Source organism: Strongylocentrotus purpuratus, unplaced genomic scaffold (genome assembly GCF_000002235.5).
Source record: "Strongylocentrotus purpuratus isolate Spur 01 unplaced genomic scaffold, Spur_5.0 spur5_scaffold_6, whole genome shotgun sequence".
Lineage (NCBI taxonomy): Eukaryota > Metazoa > Echinodermata > Echinoidea > Camarodonta > Strongylocentrotidae > Strongylocentrotus > Strongylocentrotus purpuratus.
Window position 1 is genome coordinate 29,586,005 of NW_022145612.1, and position 22,826 is coordinate 29,608,830.

A 22,826-nucleotide genomic window follows, 5' to 3' on the forward strand; every position below is an offset into this window, starting at 1 on the left:
CACCATTTCCAGTCTGTACAAAGATTCGTCCGTCACGAGACCATGTCCTCGAGGTCGCGTCACACTTACGAGCAAAGTACATCAATGATTGGCGATGGGTTGTTAGATCTTCGTTGATGAAGATTTTACTCCCTTTGAGTTTCGACCTGGCGCTGTACACTTGTTGTCTCACTTTGTAGGTAGCGAATTTCACTATGATGCTCTTCTCCTTGCCGGTGTCTCTAGTTGTATTCGATGTTGGTTTCGGTGCAATTCTATGGCTACGGTCGATATCATTCTTTTGAAGATCAATTTTCAGATGTTTTCTAGCGATTTCAGCAACGATGTCATCCGTGTTTTCATCTGGTCTTTCCTTAACTCCGTATATTCTCAGACAATTTCGTCGACTATATTGCTCTTGCTCATCCAGTTTTTCTTGAAGTCTGTTGATTTTCCCCTCGAGTTTCTCAACTTTCCTTTTCTCCAACTTTGTCTCTTCTTCTTTGGACTCCATGTCCATTTTCAGTGCAGCGTACACTTGTTGCGTAACTTTCCCGATGATAGCTTCTTTCACTGCAGCGACGAGGGCATTTAGGACTTCGGGGGAACATAATGCGGTTTTAATCTTGGATTCAATAGCTAGATCAAGGCTATTGTCTCCATCAATTGTTGCTGTTTCCATGTCTTCAGCTCGTTGATGATAAGCTTCTTGCCCCTTGGCGTTCTGTGCTTGACTTTGCCCCCTGTAACTTCGGGACCGAGTAATGCGGTGGTCACATCCCGCCGTACTTGCAAGTGCGTGCTGTCTACGTGCAAAAACGTGGGCAAAATGTGGGTATCCGTACGTGATGAGTACCGCCTCCGTACGGATTTGCGAGCACGCAGACACACCGTAGCACTTTTAGTGCACGAGGAACTTTCGCTGCGTTCGGGCTGCGTTCGGGCTACCGATTCGCCACAGTGCGTGTAACGCGCGTTGCCGGTACTCCCTCCCTGCCTTTGCCAATCCCTCTCTACGTTTTCAGAAAAACGTGGCGGCCGTGGCCTCACCAAAAACCGTACGGACTAAAAACACGCACGGTGGGATGTGACCAACGCTTTACTGGGGCTCCGCTGTCATCACAGTTTTTAGAAGCCGACATATTTCCATGAATGTTTCCGACAGGATTCTCACATGAGAAGTTCCAAATGTAAGATAATTCGTTCCAGTAGTAGTATATGGTATATCACAAATGATGTATAATGAAATTATCCAGAATCAGCCGGTAAAACGGTAAAAATAGCAAGGAATTTAAGAGCAAACCATATAGAGCTGTTGATCGTAGTATCGTAGTATCGTAGTATCGTAGCATCATCATGAAGCACAACATCTGCCAATACGCACCAAGAGGACAGCGGCCTCTCAACTTTTCGTACGATTAGATGAATTCCCGACAAAAAGGTTTGGGTTGGCCTTGTCGGGAATGGAATGCTCATTTATGTGCGTGTGTCTGTGCATGTGGGTGCGTGTGCGTGTGTGTTTGTGTGCGTGTGTTTGTGTGTTTTTGTCTATCTGGCTAATTGGATAATCGAAAAAATGGCTGTCTTTGTTCAAAACGTTATTTTATTTCTCACCAAGCAACTTGGCGCAAGTGAGATCTGGCAGTCTTGTAAAGATTGTCTGATGTTCAGTTATGCATGCAGAGATTCAAATGAACCTAAATGTACTGGGAGGAAAACTCTATCAAGACATTTCATGAAACTCATGATTAAATATTCATACCCTGTATGTGTCCTCTGGTATCCGCACCTCCTGTATTTAAAACTGCGGTGTACATTTCGAGATGCCGCCGTGAGGGACCCGCACGGGCAATATTCATTTTTAAATGACCCCCGGACGGCAGACGCCTGTTGTTGTGCATATCACCCGGGGATCTTGAGGGGCCCGTAAAGGCGCCGTAGGGACACGTACAGAACCCTTGAGCACCGCAAGGCACCCGTAAAGATTTTTTCATGATAATTGAACCCCAAAATCGTGAGGGGCCCGTCCGGGCGCCGTCCGGAGTCTGACTAAATAAACCGTATTATCATTATCCCTCTAATTAGTATAACACGCGCACCTACATGTAGGATGGCTAGGTTATGTTAAAGCTCGTTGATAACCCCATCTTCGGCGGCTTGAATCCAGTGTAGGGAATATAAAGAACCGGTCGGATTCCGGAGTAACGAATAACTCGATGGTGGTAAAGGCAAGACTAGAGTGTCCAAAATATGAGACAGGAAAACTCGTTATTTAAGAAAAATACAAAATAGATGAAAACAGAAAAGCAAATTAACTGGTTTAAGAAGAACAGAAGAACAAATCATCGAATAATTGATGTGCCCTTTCATACCTAACGATCATGCAATGGTGCAATCAACAAAATATCAGGAAACAGTCTACATTTGTTGAATTGTTTTGTTTCCTAAATTCGAATTGTAAACGAAATCTAATATTAGTGACAATTGCAAGTCGATCTGTGATGAATTATGGCTAGCTCTTCAATAGGTCAGGTGATTTGATTTGAAGGGAAAATGAACACTCAAAAGTGTTTAAAAAATGGGGCTTTCGTGAGGGCTTGGAAACTAGAGGGTGGGGACACTGGTAGGGATGCCTACCCCCCCCCCCCCCCATGGAACGCCGCCTCTGTTTTCGAATTAAAAAGAAAAGAAACATGAATGTGTACTATGTCCTTTAAACGAGTCCAAACTCTGTTGAGTTGAATAAGCTTGAATAGATATCGAAGTTCCATATAAATTGGCAATATTTCCTACTCCATTTTTTCCCTAATATTTATTTATGAGCCCCCCCCCTTTCCCCTTGCGTCTCTCTCTCTCTCTCTCTCTCTCTCTTATGTATATATATATATATATATATATATATATACTTAGATTTGGTCTATTCCTCCGTACAGTGCTTAATGCTTATGGGCAGAGCAAAATATATATTGGATAAGGCAGACTAATGGAGCATGGTTGCAACTCCGAGTTGCAACCATGCTCCATTATAGTCTGCCTTATCCAATATATATATATATATATATATATATATATATATATATATATATATATATATATATTTCTCTCTCTTTCTCTTTCTTTCTATCCATCTATCTACCTTTCTCCCTCTGTAGAAGAGTCTTTTCCCTTTAATATACTCGCTCAGCCAGCATCCCCCCCCTCTCTCTCTCTCTCTAACTCTGTCTCTCTATAAATATGCTTACCAAAAATACAGCTGACCGTCTTAAAAATGATACAGCACAAGTTTGAATCGTTAAAAGTTGTAATGCTGGAAAATAATTTCTATACAATATTTATTAGATATGAATTCTTTGAAAACCTTTGCAATGTCAAAACCTTTGCAATATTCCCCAAAATACACACTTTTGTTGTTTTATAATAATAAGTCAACAATTAAACAAGCGATCTTCATTGCTGATGTTGGTTTTCTTATATAATCTAAGACTTATAATTATGAACTTATATCGTTTAGTTCGTGAACAAAGATATTTGGATTTTCCAACTGTGTTTGCAAATAAATATCTTTTGTGTTCTTTTATATATCAAAGACATCCCTCGAAAAAAAATTTAGTTTATCGTTTGCTTCCTCTTTTTGTTTTGTTTAATTAGTTGAAGATTGACGACTTCATCCTTCGAGATTTCCAAAAGCTCATTCGATTTTTTTTCTTTCTTTTTCACATCGGCCCTAAGGGCCAAAAGGGTGCAACTAAGGTAATAGTATTCAAATTGCGAGATATACCACATAAAAGTTTTCATCTTCTTACGCATACTGATTTCATATTCTATAACATCGGCTATTAAGAGAATTTATATCAACATTCTTAACATTACAAAAATAGAACCCAAGATAATTAATGCATTTCTCTTTATATAAATGAAAGCTAAGAAATGACATAACCTTTTTTCAATATGAAAGTTAAAGGAACGATTAGTGAATATAAAACAATATCCAAGCCTCTTCTCAGTTCTGGTGATAAGACTACATTTCGAGAAAAACTGTCTTAAAACAGATTTACAAAACTCATCATGCAGAAAGCAGAATTGTATGTCGTAGCTTGTTTGTGGGGTTTTTCCCATTAGAACAGCAAAATGTAAACAAACGGACGACAAATTTCTTAAAATCATATTATTACTGAAACTATCTGTTCTATTGCCTGACACGCAATATAAAAGACCCTTTCGATTTCTTTTCTTTCCTTTATTTCCTCATACTCAGATATTATATACTCTTAACCGAATTTATACAGCACATAATACAAGATACAACTTCTTTTTAATCACTAAAAATTCACTTTATGTTTGCTTTAATTCTTTAACATTTTATATCCATAATCACCAGAACTCAAGATTACCTTTAAATGTAGATTCGTAAGATATGAGACAAAGAGAAATGAAAGTAACATTTGTATATCGTGAGAAAGATTCTGCAAACCATGCAAGCAATACGATAAAGACAAAAGATAATTGTGTTAAGCAAATCAAGGGAGTGAAGACATCATAATCGAGTATTAAACATGGCCATGTTATGTAAGCAAGCTGTATTGAAGTAGGTTCTTTGATCCCTTTATATAGTGGAATTATACTGCATTGAACGTTTTCCAGTTATAAAATCGTTTTATTCTTAGATTACATATAATTACAGTTGCATGTTGGAATAATAACAAAGCGTTACGATCACCTTATACATGAAATAGGATGATGAGGATGATTGCACGACGCTCGTAATTCGTTATCAAATCTACAGAGTTCAAATTTTTAATGTGAGTACGTTTTTATTTTGACCCCTTGTGGAAAAAGGCATATCGAACTGGACTCCACTTAGAAAATTGCAAAGACAATTATCGTTTATGATTTTAAAAATATATATATACAGTACTGTACGTAGTTTATCATTACAATATCGATATCTATACCAATATACTTTGGCCTCCCCTAGAATCCCTAAATCAAAATTCTGAACCAAAATCCAATTTGTAAACATAAATCTATAATACAAGCAATCATAAAAGTCGTTAAAATATTAGTATCACGTGATTGTAAGCGCTCGACTGCTTCAAGAACTATTTCCATCGCATGTTTAGTAACTGATTAAGATATCTACCAAAAGTCATATTTACAAAATGCATCGGTGACAGGCGAAAGGAAAACGTATGAATTTACCTTGGTCATGACCTACTGTATTCTGTGCACTTGTATTACTCGTTGGATCCGAAAAATAGTCATTTTTCTTCACAGGACGGGCATCAGTTACATCGGGATCTCTCGCGAATTCATAGGGGTTCTCGAGTTGTGCTAATCGACCATTAATTACGAAGATAGCCTCCTGTAGCGTAAGGGTTCTCCTTCTCGAAGTCATCTTTCGTGTCTTTCGGGTTGGTGGATAACGCACAGGCACCACGAATCTCAGTACCATCGATGTCGGAGTAAATGTTGTTTGTGAAGGTCATGAACATGTTGGGATCGTCTTACTTACCCTTTGGTGGAAGGGGTGGGCCTGCTGTAGCACCGAGTGTCGTCGGTATGCTGGTAGTATTCGTGGGTGTATCGGCCGTCACTGGTTTCTTATACCTTTAATAAAAAACAATCATACAAAAACATTGAAAACTGGTATATTCACATAATGTCCATCTAAAATAAAGTAAATCAGATTTCCACTAATCAGCGGTTGAAGGCAGTGTCTCACTCCTCAGAATGAAACGTGTCCCAGAAAACTTATCTTCATCTCTTCTTTGTGTGTGTCCTCAATTCACAGCCCATGTTTTAAGCACTATACACCTTGTCGGATACGGTGATCTCTTTATGCACATACAATTATCAATACAAGTTTGACATGACACGGCCTGAATTGTGAAATGACTTACCCCAGAAAAGTAATGTACTGTAAGGCATACAACTTTCAAAAAGTGATTCTTTTTTACCTCACTTTAGTCTGTATAATTAGTTCAGGCATTTCAACACAGGTATGAAATAATCACAAACTCCGCAAATATACTTCATGGATTATCTATGAATTAGACATACCCACGAAATTTGTTGAAACACACTGTTGCTACCAAGAGGATTATGATAACAATTGCTACGATCAGTAGGGGTTTCCAGTAAGGCGAGCCTCCTACCTGAAATAAAATTAAATAATTTGTTTTGGTTGACTTCCATCAATTGACTTTCATTTACCAATACGATTAATACAATCAATTATTGAGCATAAATTTTAAAAAATAACGCTAAAATTAATTGGTAAAAGTAATCATAAAATCGTGTGAATATGAGTTTAATCATTACATGTCCCTTTTCTGATTTTCTTCTGTTTTAATTTAGGTTTTTGCGGCCGATTTCACACTTTTTTCATTCAACTTCATATTCCGAGCATTTGAATTCGTGCAATTCGCACTCGCAGCGTTGAATCAGCTTTCAAATTCAAAATCCGTCATTCAAATTCACTATCCGTACAATCAATTGTCAAATCGGGTCATTCAATTGTTAACTAAGAGCGTTTATTTAATGCAAAGAGCATTAAAATTCATTTAATGCCGGCTAAAGTACCTCGTTGGTCATTCAAATTTGTGAATGAGCAAGCATGTTTGAAATAAGTGCAATCAATTCAATTTGGAATTAATTTTTTTAGAAGCTTTTTTTGCTCAGTTCTCGAATAATGTAGGCTTCATTGTCATGACATTTGCATTATCTTTGTTCTTTTCATTTGTAAACTCTCTCAGCTAACAAAAGTAGCTGAGTATACTTGTTTGTGTTTGGGCGGTATCCGTGTTTAATGATGTGTGATTTCATCAGCAAAGTGTTTATTTCTAGGAAGTGTCTTTGGATCCTTATAGGTGACTGATATTCAGCTAATCATAGCTGATTAGGCCTACAACAAATTTAGGTTAATATATATATATATATATATAATGGGGGGCTGGTAAAAGAGAAAAGGGGAGAAAATTTGAAGGAGAGAGATTAGAGAGAGAGAGAGAGAGAGCGACAGAGAGAGAGAGAATGGGGAGAGAATGACATGGGAGAGAGAGGGAGAGAGATATGGGGGATGGAGAGAGATGGGGGAGATTGAGGAGATCGTGAGAGAGAGAGAGAGAGAATGGGAAGAGGGTGACATGGGAGAGAGAGAGAAGGAGAGAGTAAGGGCGTGATATGGAGAGAGAGACAGAGAGAGAGAGAGGAACACAAACACATAACTGGTATATAATCATACAAAATAACAATTTCATTGAAAAGGTCTTTTCATTCAAATTTGTGCATTTCAAAGTAATTGATTTTTTTTTTAATTGAGAGAAAATGCATTTCCGCAGTACTATTGCAGACATCACCTCCAAATCACTAGTTTTTATGTTATAAAACTCTATCAATGTTTCCAATTTTTTAGAACTTGTATACATATATATTGAAAGAAAGGTGTAGTACGGGATATTCATGTTTATATATAATTGACGATATGATAATCAAATACATTATCAAAAGGCAACAATTATTGTCAGATAAATAAAGAACATCAACTCAACTGTAGCGATTTCATTGTGTAACAGCGATTAACAATAATCCCAAGTAATCTATTAAAAAAAAATCAAAGTTTTCCTCTAAATATTAATTTGAATGCACGAAGTAGGGAATTGTACGCACATTCGTGAATTTGATTTCACCGAAGATGAATAAGAGTGCCGATAAATGAAATTGATTGCTCGTATTTTGAATTTCAACGCCCGAATTCACCTGCGAGCGACCTCTGTGTGAATTTGAATGAAAAAAAGTGTGAAATTGGCCGCAAAAACGTATCTTTTTCTTCTTAAAGGGATAGTTGAGTTCAGTCTTCAGACCGCAAATGCCTTCAAAGTGCATGGTTACTGCTCTTATTCTTATCTAAGACATTGTTTCAGTGATCGATTTGAATTCATTTTATTAAGTCGATCAAGTAGATTGATTATAATTATGTTTAGCGCCATCTAGAGGCTACTAAATTCGTGTGAAGAAATGGCACCCTTTTTGGTTTCCAGTGGATGAAATCTGTTGATATTGGATGCATCCTTGTGTAATATGGATGTTAGATGCACTTAAGAAGGCAGAATGAAGGTATGTAATGATGCAATGTGATGAATGTTGTATATAAATGCTGTAATGATGCGATATTCTATGATTAAGTATACAAATGATGCACAGGTTTGAGTGCGTCGGTAGGGATAGTGTGCACAAGGTACCTTTGAATGGTTTTAGACCAAATTCAAAGGTACCGCGTGCACACAATTCCACCGACCCTCGAATTAAACCTGTGCATCATCTGTTTTATAAGATGGGGCCCCAAATATTGTCAAAATACAAAATTTTGTTATTTTACAGATTTACCGGATGCATGGCAAAATCATGCGTCCGGTAATTTTTTTTACCGGACGCATGATTTTTTTTTTACCGGACGCATGATTTTTTACCGGACGCATGATTTTTAACTAAAAAAAAAAAATTGTCAGTGCACATTAAACTGTAAACTTAAAAAAAAAATTATAGAATTTTTAATTATTTTTTTTTTAAACAGATTATAATTATCAAAAAACACTCAAAAAATAATTATCACCAAAAAAAAATAATAAAAAAAAAAATTAAAAAAAAAAAATTATTAAAATATTTTTTTTTTTTTTTAAAGAGAATTATTTGGGGAAAAAAAGGATATCGGTGGTATCGATCGCCGATATCGCGTGCATCCAGTAAAAATAATTACATGGTAATTGACCAATGAGATTGCAGGGATTCTTCTACCCATCTTATAATACCTTTCATTCGCACCTAACTCGCTGTGTACATTACATGGATGTAACTTACATTGAACAGTAGCCGAGACGGTCGGCTCACATACCAAATGTTATTGTTATGTAATGTACACTACGGCATGCGATTGAAAGGTACACGTATGCAAGAATGTAAACAAAGATTTGCCTAGTTTGAGTTAATGTACAAAGATGAGTACTTGGGGTGCATAATATGAGAAAGTTTTCATATGATTTATACAAGTTTATATTGATAATTAATAGATAGTTTAGTTTATAAAGATACATGCTGTAATTATGAACAGAAGTGATACGAAGGATGTATGTCAGAAGTCTGACTTAGTTCAATTAAGCATATAAATTATAGTAACGAACAGTTAGAATTGTATTTAGTTTATATGCAGTACAAGTTAATGTGTGAGATCAGGAAAAGAGCTAAAACAAAGGTTAAAACAAGGGGTTAATTAGCTGTAAGGTGCATATTATTGACAAGAGTCACCAGGTTTTCTCTAAGCATATGTATATTCATGAACAGTTAATTTATGATCCGTTCGATCTATTTTCATTCCTGCAGTTTTTACGGAGCATTTGGAGCAACAAGAGTATTGGAACAATAAAGAAACGACCAATTACAAAGTCAAAGATCATGGGTGTCGATCTGTAACTGATACCTATTCATCAGGGGAGATGATCTATTCATTCATCCCCCCTGATGAATAGGTATTACGTAAGGATCGACACCCATGTCAAAGATGCTTCCGCTACAGACATTTCTAGTGCCCTACACAACCATACTAATTCAGCTCCACTTTAAAAGAAATACGATGACCGTTAATTATTTAATTAAAAAAATAATACATTGACCGGCTGGTTGTGCGTAATATAAACAACACGAAAAAGCCAACAAAAAAGCCAACAAAAAAGCCAACAAAAAAAAGCCAACATCGGCATTGGCCGAAATACGACGTAAAAGGCGCTATTTCGTATTTTCAACGGCTTTTCCAAATTATCGAATATTTGTGATGGTACACAATATTATAAATCGTTATATTTCTGGATATTTCAGCCGTCTTTGAACCGATTTTGATCAAACAAAGATGATTGTGTCATTTAAATTGTATGTTCTTTCAAATTTGACACTCAGGTTTTCATTATTTCACCCCCCCCCCAAAAAAAGAAATAAATAAATAAAAATTATTAAAAAACTCAACTATCCCTTTAAAAAATGCGAATATTTTGCACTATGACAACAACAAAGAAAGGCCTCACATAATATACTGGTGCACATCAACGTGATCAAATATATTCAATCTCATCTACCTGCCATCGTCAAGTATTAACGAAAGGCATTAACTGCATGCCATTTGTATACCTCTTGTAACCAATTTTGTTATAACAATAAAAAAAAATGAGAGAGAGAGAGAGAGAGCAAAATTCGAATTGTTTTGGCACATGTTATCCACACATTCGTCTATGTTCACTGTATAATTCTCTCCAAAGTAGCCAGGCCAACAGTCGCACGTGTATCATCCGACTTGATCTGTGCAGTTACAATACGAACAAGGATCAGAATCACACTCATTGACATCCTTCTCACAGTTATCACTTTTAAAGCCAGCCTGGCATACACAAACATATCCACCAACCTTATCTACGCATGACGCGTTGTTCTGCCATGGTCCAGATGCACACTCATCTCGAATATCTAACTCACAGTAGGTTCCTCCATACCCCTCTGTGCAATTACACGTAAATGCATTAACGCCATCTTGACAGATGCCATTATTCAGACAGTCCACTCCGATACAGTCATCGATATCTGCATCACAGAAAACACCGGTGTAACCTGGAGCACAGACACACTCCAGGACGCCATTGTCATTTTCACCCAGGCATGTTGCACCATTTTGACAGGGGTCAGAGTCACAGAAGTTGATCTTGAATTCACAGTTGGCACCGCTGTACTCTCTTGGACAATCACATTGATAGTGATTGAGTTTATTCCCGCACGTGCCTCCGTGTTCACAGGGGTCTGAAGAACACTCGTCTATGTCGTCGCAGTTCTTACCTGCAAAATTAATTTTAAAAGCATTTGGAGGATGTTAGAATTATTTGCTAGTTTTGTTTGTTGTTCATATCCTTTTTTCTTTAAATCTCAAGACATGTATTCTAAATTTAAAAAAAACGTATAGGTGCTAACTAAAAGTGTATAAATGATCAACTGTAGATGTATATGCTGTTACCTCGTGTACCAGCTGGGCAGTTACAGCTATAATCAGCCAAGAGATCTGTACAGACTGCGTTGAACTGACAAGGATCTGAATCACATTCATTGACCTCCTGTTAATGAAATAAAGAAAAAGATTGAATTAATTGATTCAGTAAATACTCACAGCTGACAACAGAGGGGACTATTAGACTATATGTAGCATGCCCCCTTACCCCCTCCCCCCTCCCGATTTTGTATTTAATTTAGGATTTTGGTCAAAGGATTTCATAGATCTGTCATTCAATTTAGAAACTGCTCAACTAGCAATCAAATTAATCGTCACTTGTCGAGGCGTCATTTTTATGTCATTTTTTTAACACCTGTCATTCGTATTCGAAATATTTTTTTTCAAGGTAGGTATGTTAGGGGGAAGAAATGGAACACACGTTGCCATTGGGGTCTATTCTGTTATTCCATTTATTCATTTTCAGGACAATGCATATGGGTATAGTCTGGCAGTAAGTAAGGAAGGGGCAAAATCAAGGGATATGGCATTTCTCCACGGACATGTTTATATACCCAGGAATGGTGGGGGTACCCTAAAAGGGGGGTGCGACACCCCCACCTGTCAGGATATTGTCGGTAAAATTGCGCTGCCATCGGGGAACATGGGAAAAGGGGAAGGGAAAGAATGAGAGGGAAGGGGAAAGAAAGGAAAGAAAAGAAAAGAAACTAAAGAGAAGAGAAGAAAGAAAAAGAGGAAGGAGAGAAAAGAAAGGAAAAGGAGAAGGAGGGGTAAAAGCCTGAGAGAGGAGGGGTGGGAGTTAAAGAGGGAGGGGGTTGTTGGGTGGAGTCGTCGCGTCGAGGGAGCATAAAAGAAACGCAATGACGGGTCAGCTGTGTCGGTATTCTTGCTGGATCCTCGTCTACTATATAAATGCAGAAGTTTGAAGTCGGTGATATGTATAATGTGGGTCGGTCGGGAATTTTGTTTTCCCTACGAACGGTGACTTTTTATTCGCTGTGACGACTTCGAGAGAGACTACAACTAGTCTTGTATATTCTCGAAGTTTCACCTTCCTAAAATTATCAGCGAAAGAAATCAGAGGTTTCAAATTTTCGGGGAAATTGAATTCAAACAAGGATTAGGATTCGAGAACTGTATATAATTTAAGAAAACGTCAACGCGTTTCGCGCGAGAGGGGGGGGGGGGGACCGTGAATTCAGACGAGCCGAGAACGGTAAAACGGATCGTCTTCTTCCTCTTATAATGTATTGAAACGTCTAAGCTCCTCCCCCCGCCAATGAAAAAGGTCTAGCGACGCGCCCCTGGGTGTGTGTGATTGACTCGTCATAATTATGTCTTCAGAATAATTTCGCCATAAATCTTATCGCGAGTGAGAGCGCTGTCATACCAAAAACAAATATACTTACTGGTTGACGGGACAAACAGTTGTTTTCCCCGTTCCTACAACATAGATTCTCTCTCTGTCGGTTGCCATCTGCACACAGTGTGCGCAGACACACCAGTCGACATCGCCGGCAGGTTGCACGACTGGTGCAGCCATGTTGACAGCTGCCAGGATGTCTATGATGTCTATTAACTACCATTATGGGGAAAAGCAAGGTTCCAAGCTTGTGGTTTTTATTTCGAGGTTAAAGATTGAATTACCCAATTTCAAAAAATATGAATTTTGATATAATTCGCCCATAATTTGAAAACAGGGGCTACACTTCCTCCATCGCTAAAATCCTCTTACGCACTAGCTCTACTGTACGTCTCTGTCGTCTGCAATGTACTTCTCTGTCGTCTCCACATATAAGACCGGACCCCGTATTCAAAGCCATTTCTGCTTTCTTACCCTTAACTGCATCCTTCTGTTGTCCTGCATGTCCTGCAGGGCCCGCGCCTGATCAGCTTCTCGCTCTTGTCTATTTCCTACTTGGCCTACTCTGCGCCCTCGCCCACGGCCGCGGCCACGTCCGCGGCCACGTCCGCGTCCACGTCCGCGTCGTCTCCACATATAAGACCGGACCCCGTATTCAAAGCCATTTCTGCTTTCTTACCCTTAACTGCATCCTTCTGTTGTCCTGCATGTCCTGCAGGGCCCGCGCCTGATCAGCTTCTCGCTCTTGTCTATTTCCTACTTGGCCTACTCTGCGCCCTCGCCCACGGCCGCGGCCACGTCCGCGGCCACGTCCGCGTCCACGTCCGCGTCCACGACCTCTTCCTCCCTGGACCGGCGAAGGCGTGACTGGCGAAGGCGTAGCCAACTTCTATTCATTTGTAAATAAAAAAGTAACACTTTGCATTTTCAGATTCTGTTATCATCTGACATTTATATCCTTTTTTTGGTTATAACTCTAGCAACTACAAAAAAATCGATCATATTATGAGAAACGAGTATTCAAAATTGACCAATTCTAGCACAATCTCTTTTTCCTCCTTTTTCTTTTTAAAGTTAATGGAAATAAAATGAACTTTCATGGAAACTATTTCCATAATGGAATAAAAACAAGTACTACTTATACATGCACTACTACAATGTACTACAACTATCACACGCGGCCCCCCTTCCTTGGGCTGGCCACAAAAGTAAATCTTTTTTTTTAATTTCGGGGGAGCAAAATTATTTTTTTCTTGTTTTGCTCACTACCCCCCCCCCCCCCACACTGAGCGAAACATTGGTCGACGCGATTTTGAATTTTTAACTCCCCCCCCCCCCCCCCTTCGCAAAAAGCTAGATCCGCCCCTGACTATGATACTATTGATCATGATAATAAAATTACAATAAAAACAAAATACCAGTCCTATTCAAAATACTGCTTGAAAAGAATTGTTAATGGTATTTTTGTATTTGGAGTTTATCTAAATTTTGCCTAAATCGTACGAATCCAGTTTCAAAAATTAAAAAAAATGTCAGTTTATGAGATCGATGGCTAAAGACTTGGTTAAAATGATGAATCATGCTCAAAAATTGTGTGAGTCTAGTCTCTATCCCTATATATTGTACAAGTCCTCCATAATGAAATTATGATGAAATTATGATAAATGTATGATGAAAAACAAGACAAACAACTCTCTTTCATGAAAAATTTATAAACATATTGAGACCATCAAGTCCGCAGATGCAAGTATATAGTTTTTTTTTTCTTAACAATCAAACTTAAATGCCGATGAATATCAATCAGACAAGTCTAATAAGTATAAGAGTATAAATGCCATAAAATAAAATATGATGAAATACACATGAAAAAAACAATCTTGAAAGAAAAAAAATGATTTATAAAAAGTGTGTAAGAAACGAGAATAGATTCTAACGAAAACTTCATAGATTTGAAATCTAGAAAAAGGAATATAAACCCGAGATATACCCGCCAGCACTAAAACCGTCGAATTTGAACGCAAGACAATGAATTCGAATGACAAACTCGCAAATTTGGCCGGGAAATCCTTTAGTATTTTCTATATGTTTTTTGTTTTTTATACCTTATTCTTATTAAGTCACTGTCAATCTTCGTCATTAAATCTGTTCTAACGGGAATTGGCTCATTATTTGTAATCGAAATTAAACTGAAATTGAACAGAAGTATTTGTTTACCTATGGTAAAAGTAGACAAAAACACGTCAGGTCGCCAATGCGAGTACACGCTACATAGCTAGACAAATCGTTAGCTATACACACGTACACCATCAACCATCCAAAAGCCAATCCAAATGATTATGTTCAAATAATGGCTTACTATATTGCAATTAGATCCCTGCCATCCTGAGTGACAAACCCTAGCTCCTGTAATATCATTACAATCATAGTGGCCTCCATCGTTGTCTCTCGCTGAACAATATGTGCTACAGCCTGAAGACGTTCCGTAGTAATTCACATCGCAGTAAACCTTCACTGCAACCCTCGTTCTAATAACAGAATAAAAAATAACACAACTTTTGAGTTTACCTATATGAAAATGCTTTTATTCTTATAATATCTCTTCTGAAAAAGCATGCTTTGTTTTTATACATCTAGAGATACTACATGATTAAACTGATAAAAGATACCGTCAACACAATCATAAATCAAATCACGTATTATTTGGAGTTGGATTTTGAACCCTCTCGAACACGTACATTGTATAAAAGTTTTACATGGATGCAAAACTGATGTTACTACTCGTTATTCTTGTTTGAATGTTTCTAGCACACAGGTTTGATCATAGGCAAATATATGGCACTTTGTTTGTAGACCTCCCCTTTGATTGTACCTGCTATGTTGATGTGATCTTCAAAGTATACCATTAATAACAATATGATTCTGATTCGCACCAAGCTCCTTCATGATCTATTCATATACGCCTTGTCGTAGTCTAAAATCATCACATGAGCATCTTCTTCAGATTCCAAGAACCTAGTTACCTTCGAACTACAATATTATTAGAGTTCCAAATCCAAGTTGAGCTTCTTTTTTCTTTCTTCGTCTTTTTCCATTACTGCTCGACATGAGAATATGGCACTTATGCGCCTCGGAATAGAAGTTCCAGATAAATGGAGCAATACAAATGCTTAGTACCAAGAATAATCTCAAAGAAGAAACAGTTTGTGTATTTGAAGATGGACACTAAACTTGAGCTTAAACTTGAGTTCACTTACAGAGATTCTCCTGCTCCATTCAGTATCACGGGGTGTTCTCTCGCCAAGAATGATGTTCGACGGGGGTATATGGGTGATTGTAGCTGTAATAATCTATCTTGTCGTTTGCATTAGCTGGATCATAATCCCAAACTTCAATCTTGGATTTGAATCCTTTCTATGAAAGACACAAAATTACCAGATTAAAGATATGCAACATCCCTGCATATGCAAACACAGCTGCCGCCCACACCCCGAAAAATACTTTGTTAAAGCAATACCCAGGCAACCGTTACCTCACGAATATTAGGGCAACGAGATTGGCTGAATATGTAATTGTTATATCAAGTCTACTGCATGCAGCGGCGTCGCTAAAGGGGCTGGGGTGTTGGGTGCGATCCCCCCTCCTCCCCCCCCCCAAAAAAAAAAACTTTCAGGATATTGTCGGTAAAATTGCGCTGCCGTCGGAAAAAATAAGAAAAGGGGTGGGAAAATTAGACGGAAAGGAAAAGAAAAGAAAGAAAAACTAGAAATGCAATCGTGTCACAACGATGTGCGTGCAATGACGCCATGTTTCTACGTGTCAAACGAAAGAGCTACTCTCGGACTATCCAGAGCAATTTGTACGAAGTCTGTAGCTTCTGTGATATTGGAGATAGGTAGGGCGAAAGAAAGGCCTCAACAGTGACCTTGATGGGATAGTAGTGACTATGCCTACGGAGTTTGAAAGAAATTGGGATAGGGGAAAGAACCTAGAAAGGGCTCGCAAGCACTGCGTGCAAAAACCAATGGGATTTGGTGCATGTTCGTCATTGCAATCAAGATCGTTCTGGGGGCCAAAAGCCTGAACCCGATATGCCCCATAGACAATGCGTGTAATGCATGGGCGGAAAACGTACAGGATCTGTATTATGACCGGAGTTAAATTGTTTTTTCTCTCTCTCTTCACGTCTCTTTATGGGCCGTATTTGGTATCATTAGAAAGAGAATTTCATGGTTGTTATTGTAAACCACTCTTTTTTTTCTTATGATAATCCTATCGAAACACGTGATGTAAAATAGATTTATAGGACAAAATGGTGTCTTAAATGGCACCCTTGACCAATTTCAAAAATCCGGCCAAAAGGTGCCCTGCGTATTGAAACTCGTCATGTCACTGCAAATTTTCAAGGAAAAAAAAGGACGTTTAAGGGGCGAAAAGCAGTCTGAAAAAATGACGTCATAGTCGATACGTGTTAGATTCGGGCGGAAACTCGGCGGAATTCGTTTAGTGACCTTTGTTCAAATGCGATTTACTCACAATTTTCTGTGTGAACATATACTATACTTGGTATCATGCGAAAGGGCACTCCATTGCGGTCAGTTTGACACCATTGTTATCTCCGCGCAATGTATTGCACGCATTAAACGCGCTATTACGTAATGCATAGTAAATTCATCGTTTTTTGACGATAACTTTGCAACGAGGGCATTACAATTTACTAAACTTGGCAGGCAGTTGTCACGTATATGGATACATATGTGTGCAAAGTTTCATTGATGTAGGTATAAAGATCGCCATTTTAGAGCAAGTTTAAGTTATTTTGGAATTTTCTTGAAAATGGCGAATTTGGAGGACATTTTTCTCAAAGTCAGTCAGTGTAAGGTTATATAATTTTCTATATGGCTGGAAAGGGCATATCTTCAAGTATCTAAATCCAAAAAAGGGTACGGATTTGCCAAGCCATAATGGAGATACGGCCATAGAAAGAAAGCCAATTCCCAGAACTTTAGAGGGCGCTATTTATGTTTTGCAAAGCCGTTAGAGCGTGAAATTTGGCATGGCTATGTGCAATTATGAGATAAAGATACTGTGTGATTTAAATACAAAAAGGAATTTATATGAGAAAGTTATGGCAGTTTTAGATTATTTAGGGGTCAATTTTTCAAGAATTTGAGAGATTGTTGACGGAGACGGTTTCAGATTTGAATTTTGAGTATGAAGATGGCATTTTGAAGGGCAAGATATAAGTCGCAGACGAAAGGACATCTCTTAGACTATCGAGAGGAATTTGTTAGAAATGTGTAGGATCTAGGATAGTGGAGATAGGAAGGAAGATAGAAAGGCCTTAAAATGGACCAGAAACGGACAAAATGGCGCCTGGACGGTTATGCATGGGTGATTTCGAAAATCGAAAAAGTAGGTGACCTTGATGAGATGCTAGAGACTATGCCTATGAAATTTGAAATGAAAAGGACATGAGGAAAGCACCTAACTAGGAATAACAAACACTACGTGCAAAACGAATGGGATTTTTGGACGATAAGGAAAACACTACTAAGGAGGAGAATATTAATGGGGCAGAATGTGAACGAAAACAAGGCAATGACGAAGGTTCGTCATTGCAAAAAAGAAAAAGAAAGGAAAGAGAAGAGAAGAAAGAAAGAGAAAAAAAAAGAGGAAGAAAAGGAAAGAAAGGAAAAGAAAGGAAAGAAAAAAAAAAAGGAAAAAAGAGGGGAAAAGAGAGAGAAAGGAAACAAAGAAACGGGGATGGAAGAGAGGAGAGAGGGGATGGGTAAGAGCCTGAGCTGAGAGAAGAGGGATGAGAGTAAGAGAGGGGGGTTGGGTGGAGTCGTCTCGTCGAGGGAACACGAAAGATGTGTTTCTGTGTCGGGTCAGCTGTGTCGGTATTCTTTTTGGATCCACGTATACTATATCAATGGAGAAGTTTGAAGTCGGTGACATGGCTGTCGGTCGGTCGGCAATTTTTTCTCTATGAACTGTGACTTTTAATCCGCTGTGACAACTTCGAGAGAGACTACAACTATGATACTTGAAAAACGAGCAGTCATAGAAACTTTTGTTTTTAATTTAGACAAGGATTAGTCGAGAAAGGTGTAAGGGAATCGTTTTCTTTCTCGAATAATTTAATAAAACGGCAAAGCTTGCGCGCTTCGCGCGGGAGACCCCTGCACCAGCCCCCCTAGGGGCTCTGTAAATGAGTAGCACACTTCGCATGCTCACTACCGCCCCCACTTGAGTACTATAGATAGTTCGTAGGAAAAGTAGTGTAGCCCCCTGCCCCGGGTTTATAAGGTTAAATTTGTAGAATTTTGGACACATATTGCTCCGAATGTCTCATTTTCGCTCGCTGGATCACTGCAGCACAAATATAGCTCGTTCGACGTCACTACCAAACTAGCCAATCATATTGAATGCGGCGGCAAATATATTTTGTGAAATTATCGAGAAATTTGTATTAGTTTTATTTTTGGATGGAAACGCAGCCATTGTTATCTTGAAATTCATTGAAGTCATCAGAATAGGGTAAGTTACGTCTCAGATGATTCAAGAGGTCTATTTTGTAGATAAATTTTCAATTTCTTAGAATGTTCTACTGTGTTGCAGGGTACCGGGCGGCGCATATTTTTTTTACTCAACTGTTTAGCCATTTTCGCGAAAAAATTCCAAGAAGTGCTCTGGTGAAAGAGTCTAAGTCGTCAGCGCGCTATGTGCAAGCACGCATCCAGGGAAGGGAAGATGATAGAAATTAGGGAAAACTGACAAGGAAAGTGGAGAGGATATGGAGAAGGAAAAACAAGGAAACACATAAGGAAAGAGAAGGGGATAAGTCAAAGGAAGAACATAGAAATACATAATTGAAGAGCTAAGAGGATCATAGATCTAGACTAAGGATAACAGGGAAGTACATTTTTTTTTTAAAGTCGAGAAAGGGATATAGACGGTAGACCTATATCAGATTAAAACAAAGAAATAGATGACGAAAGAGAAAAGGATAGATTGAAGGAGAAACAAAGAAATACATAAAACAAAAGAGAAGAGGTTAGAATAGAGGAGAACAAAAGAAATACATATCGAAGGGGACAGACTGGGGGATTGAAGGAAACATAAAGAAATATATAACGAAGGAGAAAAAGGATAGATTGAAGGGTAAAAAATACATGACAAAAGAGAAGAGCATAGATTGAAGGAGAACACAGAAATACATAATGAAAGAGAAGAGAGGATAGATTTAACACGAAACAAATAACGAGTATGACTTTGTGAACATGTACAGCTACAGCAATCCAACAAAAATGCTAAGGGTAATGCTAGACTCTGTCTCTAGTCGTTTGCACAGTATATTTGACTGAAGTGGCTAAACAGTTGTGTAAAAAAAATATGCGCTACCGGGCGTATGCTATTGGGTGTGATGTGTTCGCGCACAATGGGGCGAATTATACATTCTTCTTCTTCTTCGCTATAAGTACAGGCAACCGTGCCATCGGGTGTGAACATTCCTTTCCTTCTCAATACAATAACTTTCACCTGCCTAAGTTATTCAAACCATACGGAATCGTGGCGTCTCGCCACTTCCATTACGAAATCATTGAAAGGATCCGCATATACAACATTTTCCTGTTATACGTTGTACCGCAGGAAAATACAAATCTCCCTGGTATACCTTACAGTCCAAACGATAAATATGTGCCTTAAACGAAGCAGGCGACAATCGGCGTAGCAGACGACACTTGATAGTAGTTTTGTATGTGAGATTGCTTTGCTAAATATAAATTACTTTGTTAATAAATATCAACTAAAATTTCTTTTACATGTCTTTAAACCATCATTGATATTTAATAATTCATGAGTGAGTAAAAGAAACATACCGAACTTTATAATGATATGAAATACTTGGTGGAAATTAGGGAAGTTTGAAGTGATGACCGATTGCACCCCTCTGTTAATAACCGAATAGTCCATGGTGTGTCATGAATATTCATGTTTTTGCTTACCTCGGCTAAATGTTTGCTTCTGGTTTGCTTTTACTAAATGGAAAAATTACGGTGGGGGTTGGATGAAATGGACATAATGAACATAGCAGAAGTGATAATTGATAATTCATGCTTCTTATCCTTCGTGTGCTTGACCTTTAATCTTACAATCGCTTGGCAGACTGAGTCCAAAGTTCGACTTGTTTCACATGTGTATTATAGGCAGTGGCGAGCTTGCAACCTATTTTGAAAAATTACGGTGGGTGAACTTTCAAAAGTCAATGAGACATGAGGGCTCCAATGAAAGAGCTAGTGATAACGTACGTCGGGGTGGATGTGCTTTTCGTTTAAACAAAAAATGAATTTTGAACGATTTAAAAAAAAACGTCCATAGGCTAACATGTTAGGCTGCTGACTCTGACGATAGGGGGCGTTGTGAAATGAGACTAAAAGGAGCAATATGTTGGCATTAATATATTTGTCGGTAATTGATAGCTAGTTCTGTCGGTAATCGGTGGCCTCTTAACCCCCGAAAATGAATCCGATGACCGGTGCAATAATAAATGTAAGCGCTTAGAGACGGTATTTCTTATCAAGCGCTATATAAATCCAGATTATTATCATTATTATTATAATTATTTTTTTTAAAAATTGTACTCACCGACCATGAATTGATTGTCAATACAATTGGGTTGTCTAGATTGCTGGCTAGAGATGATGGGAAGTTGAAATTATCGTCGTGTTTATAGAGTAGGTCCGTTTGAAACTTGCCATAAGGACAATGGTTCATACCGTAATTCCTGAATAAAGGCATATATTAAACGGGATGAAGGCTAAACATGTGAGGAAACTGCAGTGAGATGGTAAAACATGTTCATTATAATTCCAGGAACGGCATTTTAGACGGTACAGGGTCATCGATAAACATGAAGTGGTTAAATGAGCATAAATATTCAAATGTAGGACCTCAATTATATGCTGTGGTACATTTATTCAACGATGAAATGAGAATGGCTTTCGGCTAAAGAAAATTATTTTCTTATTCTCAAATATACTGTCTCAATAAAGGGTCTTATATTCAAACTGCTACCTTATAAGTATTAAAGATGCTAATTTAATCACTCATCACCATCATTACCATCAACATCATTTAATTTATTATATAACAATCAACAAAAGTTATTTGTTAAAAACAAAGTTTCTTCGCTGCTTCGAATAAAGTTCGGTACTGATCTCGTTTATGTTGATGCACTTAGAAATATCTTCTTTTTGATACCCTGTATAAAATAAAATTGTTTTTCAATTTCAAAAAGATGTTTGGATGAAATTGGGCACATTTGTTGACTAATTTATTTATGAGACATAAATAAATGCCATGATGGATCTTCTTACCCTCCATAGACATCGAAGCAGAGACTAAATTTGTTGTCGCAACGACCACAAAAGAAGTCGCAACACCCCCCATCAAGTTCTATGTGACCGTTGTTCTCGAAGTGTACCAATCTGAAAGACACTTTCACCCTGCCATGGATCTGTGATGTGAGAGAAAAGATAAAGGCAAAATTTTACACCTGAATATAATTCGGTTGTAAACACACCAAAAATAATCAAATAAAGAAATCCAACTGTGATAACATTACAGGTTCAACTCTCATCGAACTTCGAGCTTGTTACTCATTTCTTTTTATTTGGACAAAAATGTTTCGTTTTAGAGTTATTTGTTATAGGTGTGTACAAGGCGAGAGTAAAGGCTAGCAAGGGAAAGGGCTGGAGATGCTGTAGCCTTTTGACAAGGCCTCGTGACTCTGGCTAAGCGGCTGAGATGAGTCTAGATACCCGGGGTGAACGCGGGACCGAGTGACGAATGTTACGAGGCCTTTTGGAATGTGGGTTTTACTGCTCCGCATGAATTGTTCATAGATACATATTAGCATGCCAATATGCCTACTTTGGATTTATTGACCAATCATAACGGCGATCTCCCAGTTGGCTTCGTTCGTGATTCGTTCCATGTAGAGGTCAGTGGTCTTAGCACGTACGTAATAGTTCATAGTAGGTCCATGTTCGTACTACGTAGAGGTTACTGTGTGTGTGTGTGTGTGTGTGTGTGTGTAAGCTGACGTCACGCGGAGATACGTTCGCTGATTTGACACTACCTTTTCTGAAGCGGGTTTCAGTCGGAAACAAAGGTTAACATAAGAAATCCAAACCAGATTGATAAAGGCCACTGGTCTAGGCAATTCGCACTGGCGTTTACTCAGGTTTTCGCGATTAGTCTCTTTTTAGTCGCTCGGCGTCTATCAGACATGTGGCCTTGTTTAAAGGCTAGAGATGCTGCAGCCCCCTTCCTATAATCCGATAAATAAACTATGAATTTTCAAGAAATCGTTTTGACGCAATAATCATCTGTTTTCCTTTTTTTGCTCTTCGTACGGAAATTTAAAAACAAAAATATGGCAAG

The 22,826-nt window shown here is 38.2% G+C and overlaps 1 protein-coding gene and 1 long non-coding RNA gene across 2 annotated transcripts; both read right to left on the reverse strand.

Moving 5' to 3' along the window:
• Positions 1–3,284: 3,284 nt before the first annotated feature.
• LOC100888711 (fibropellin-3) lies at positions 3,285–13,013 on the reverse strand. Its single transcript, XM_030999957.1, has 5 exons — positions 12,852–13,013; positions 11,024–11,120; positions 10,427–10,848; positions 6,040–6,134; positions 3,285–5,586 (listed from the first exon to the last, which is right to left on the reverse strand). The coding sequence occupies exons 1-5, from the start codon at positions 13,011–13,013 to the stop codon at positions 5,484–5,486; spliced, it is 879 nt and encodes a 292-aa protein (XP_030855817.1). The 3' UTR covers positions 3,285–5,483.
• Positions 13,014–14,739: 1,726 nt separating this feature from the next.
• LOC115919414 lies at positions 14,740–21,997 on the reverse strand. Its single transcript, XR_004061843.1, has 4 exons — positions 21,758–21,997; positions 21,027–21,165; positions 15,632–15,788; positions 14,740–14,902 (listed from the first exon to the last, which is right to left on the reverse strand). It is a non-coding gene; the product is annotated as an uncharacterized LOC115919414 (long non-coding RNA).
• Positions 21,998–22,826: the final 829 nt, after the last annotated feature.

Bases quoted from the DNA above. Each gene is read 5' to 3' on its own strand.
- LOC100888711 (XM_030999957.1), bottom strand. From the start codon at position 13,013: ATGTGGAGACGACGCGGACGTGGACGCGGACGTGGCCGCGGACGTGGC. The intron at 11,121-12,851 runs GTAAGAAAGCAG...TTTCATTAACAG, and splicing joins ACAGAAGGATGCAGTTAAGG to GAGGTCAATGAATGTGATTC. The intron at 10,849-11,023 runs GTAACAGCATAT...TTAATTTTGCAG, and splicing joins CTGCCCAGCTGGTACACGAG to GTAAGAACTGCGACGACATA.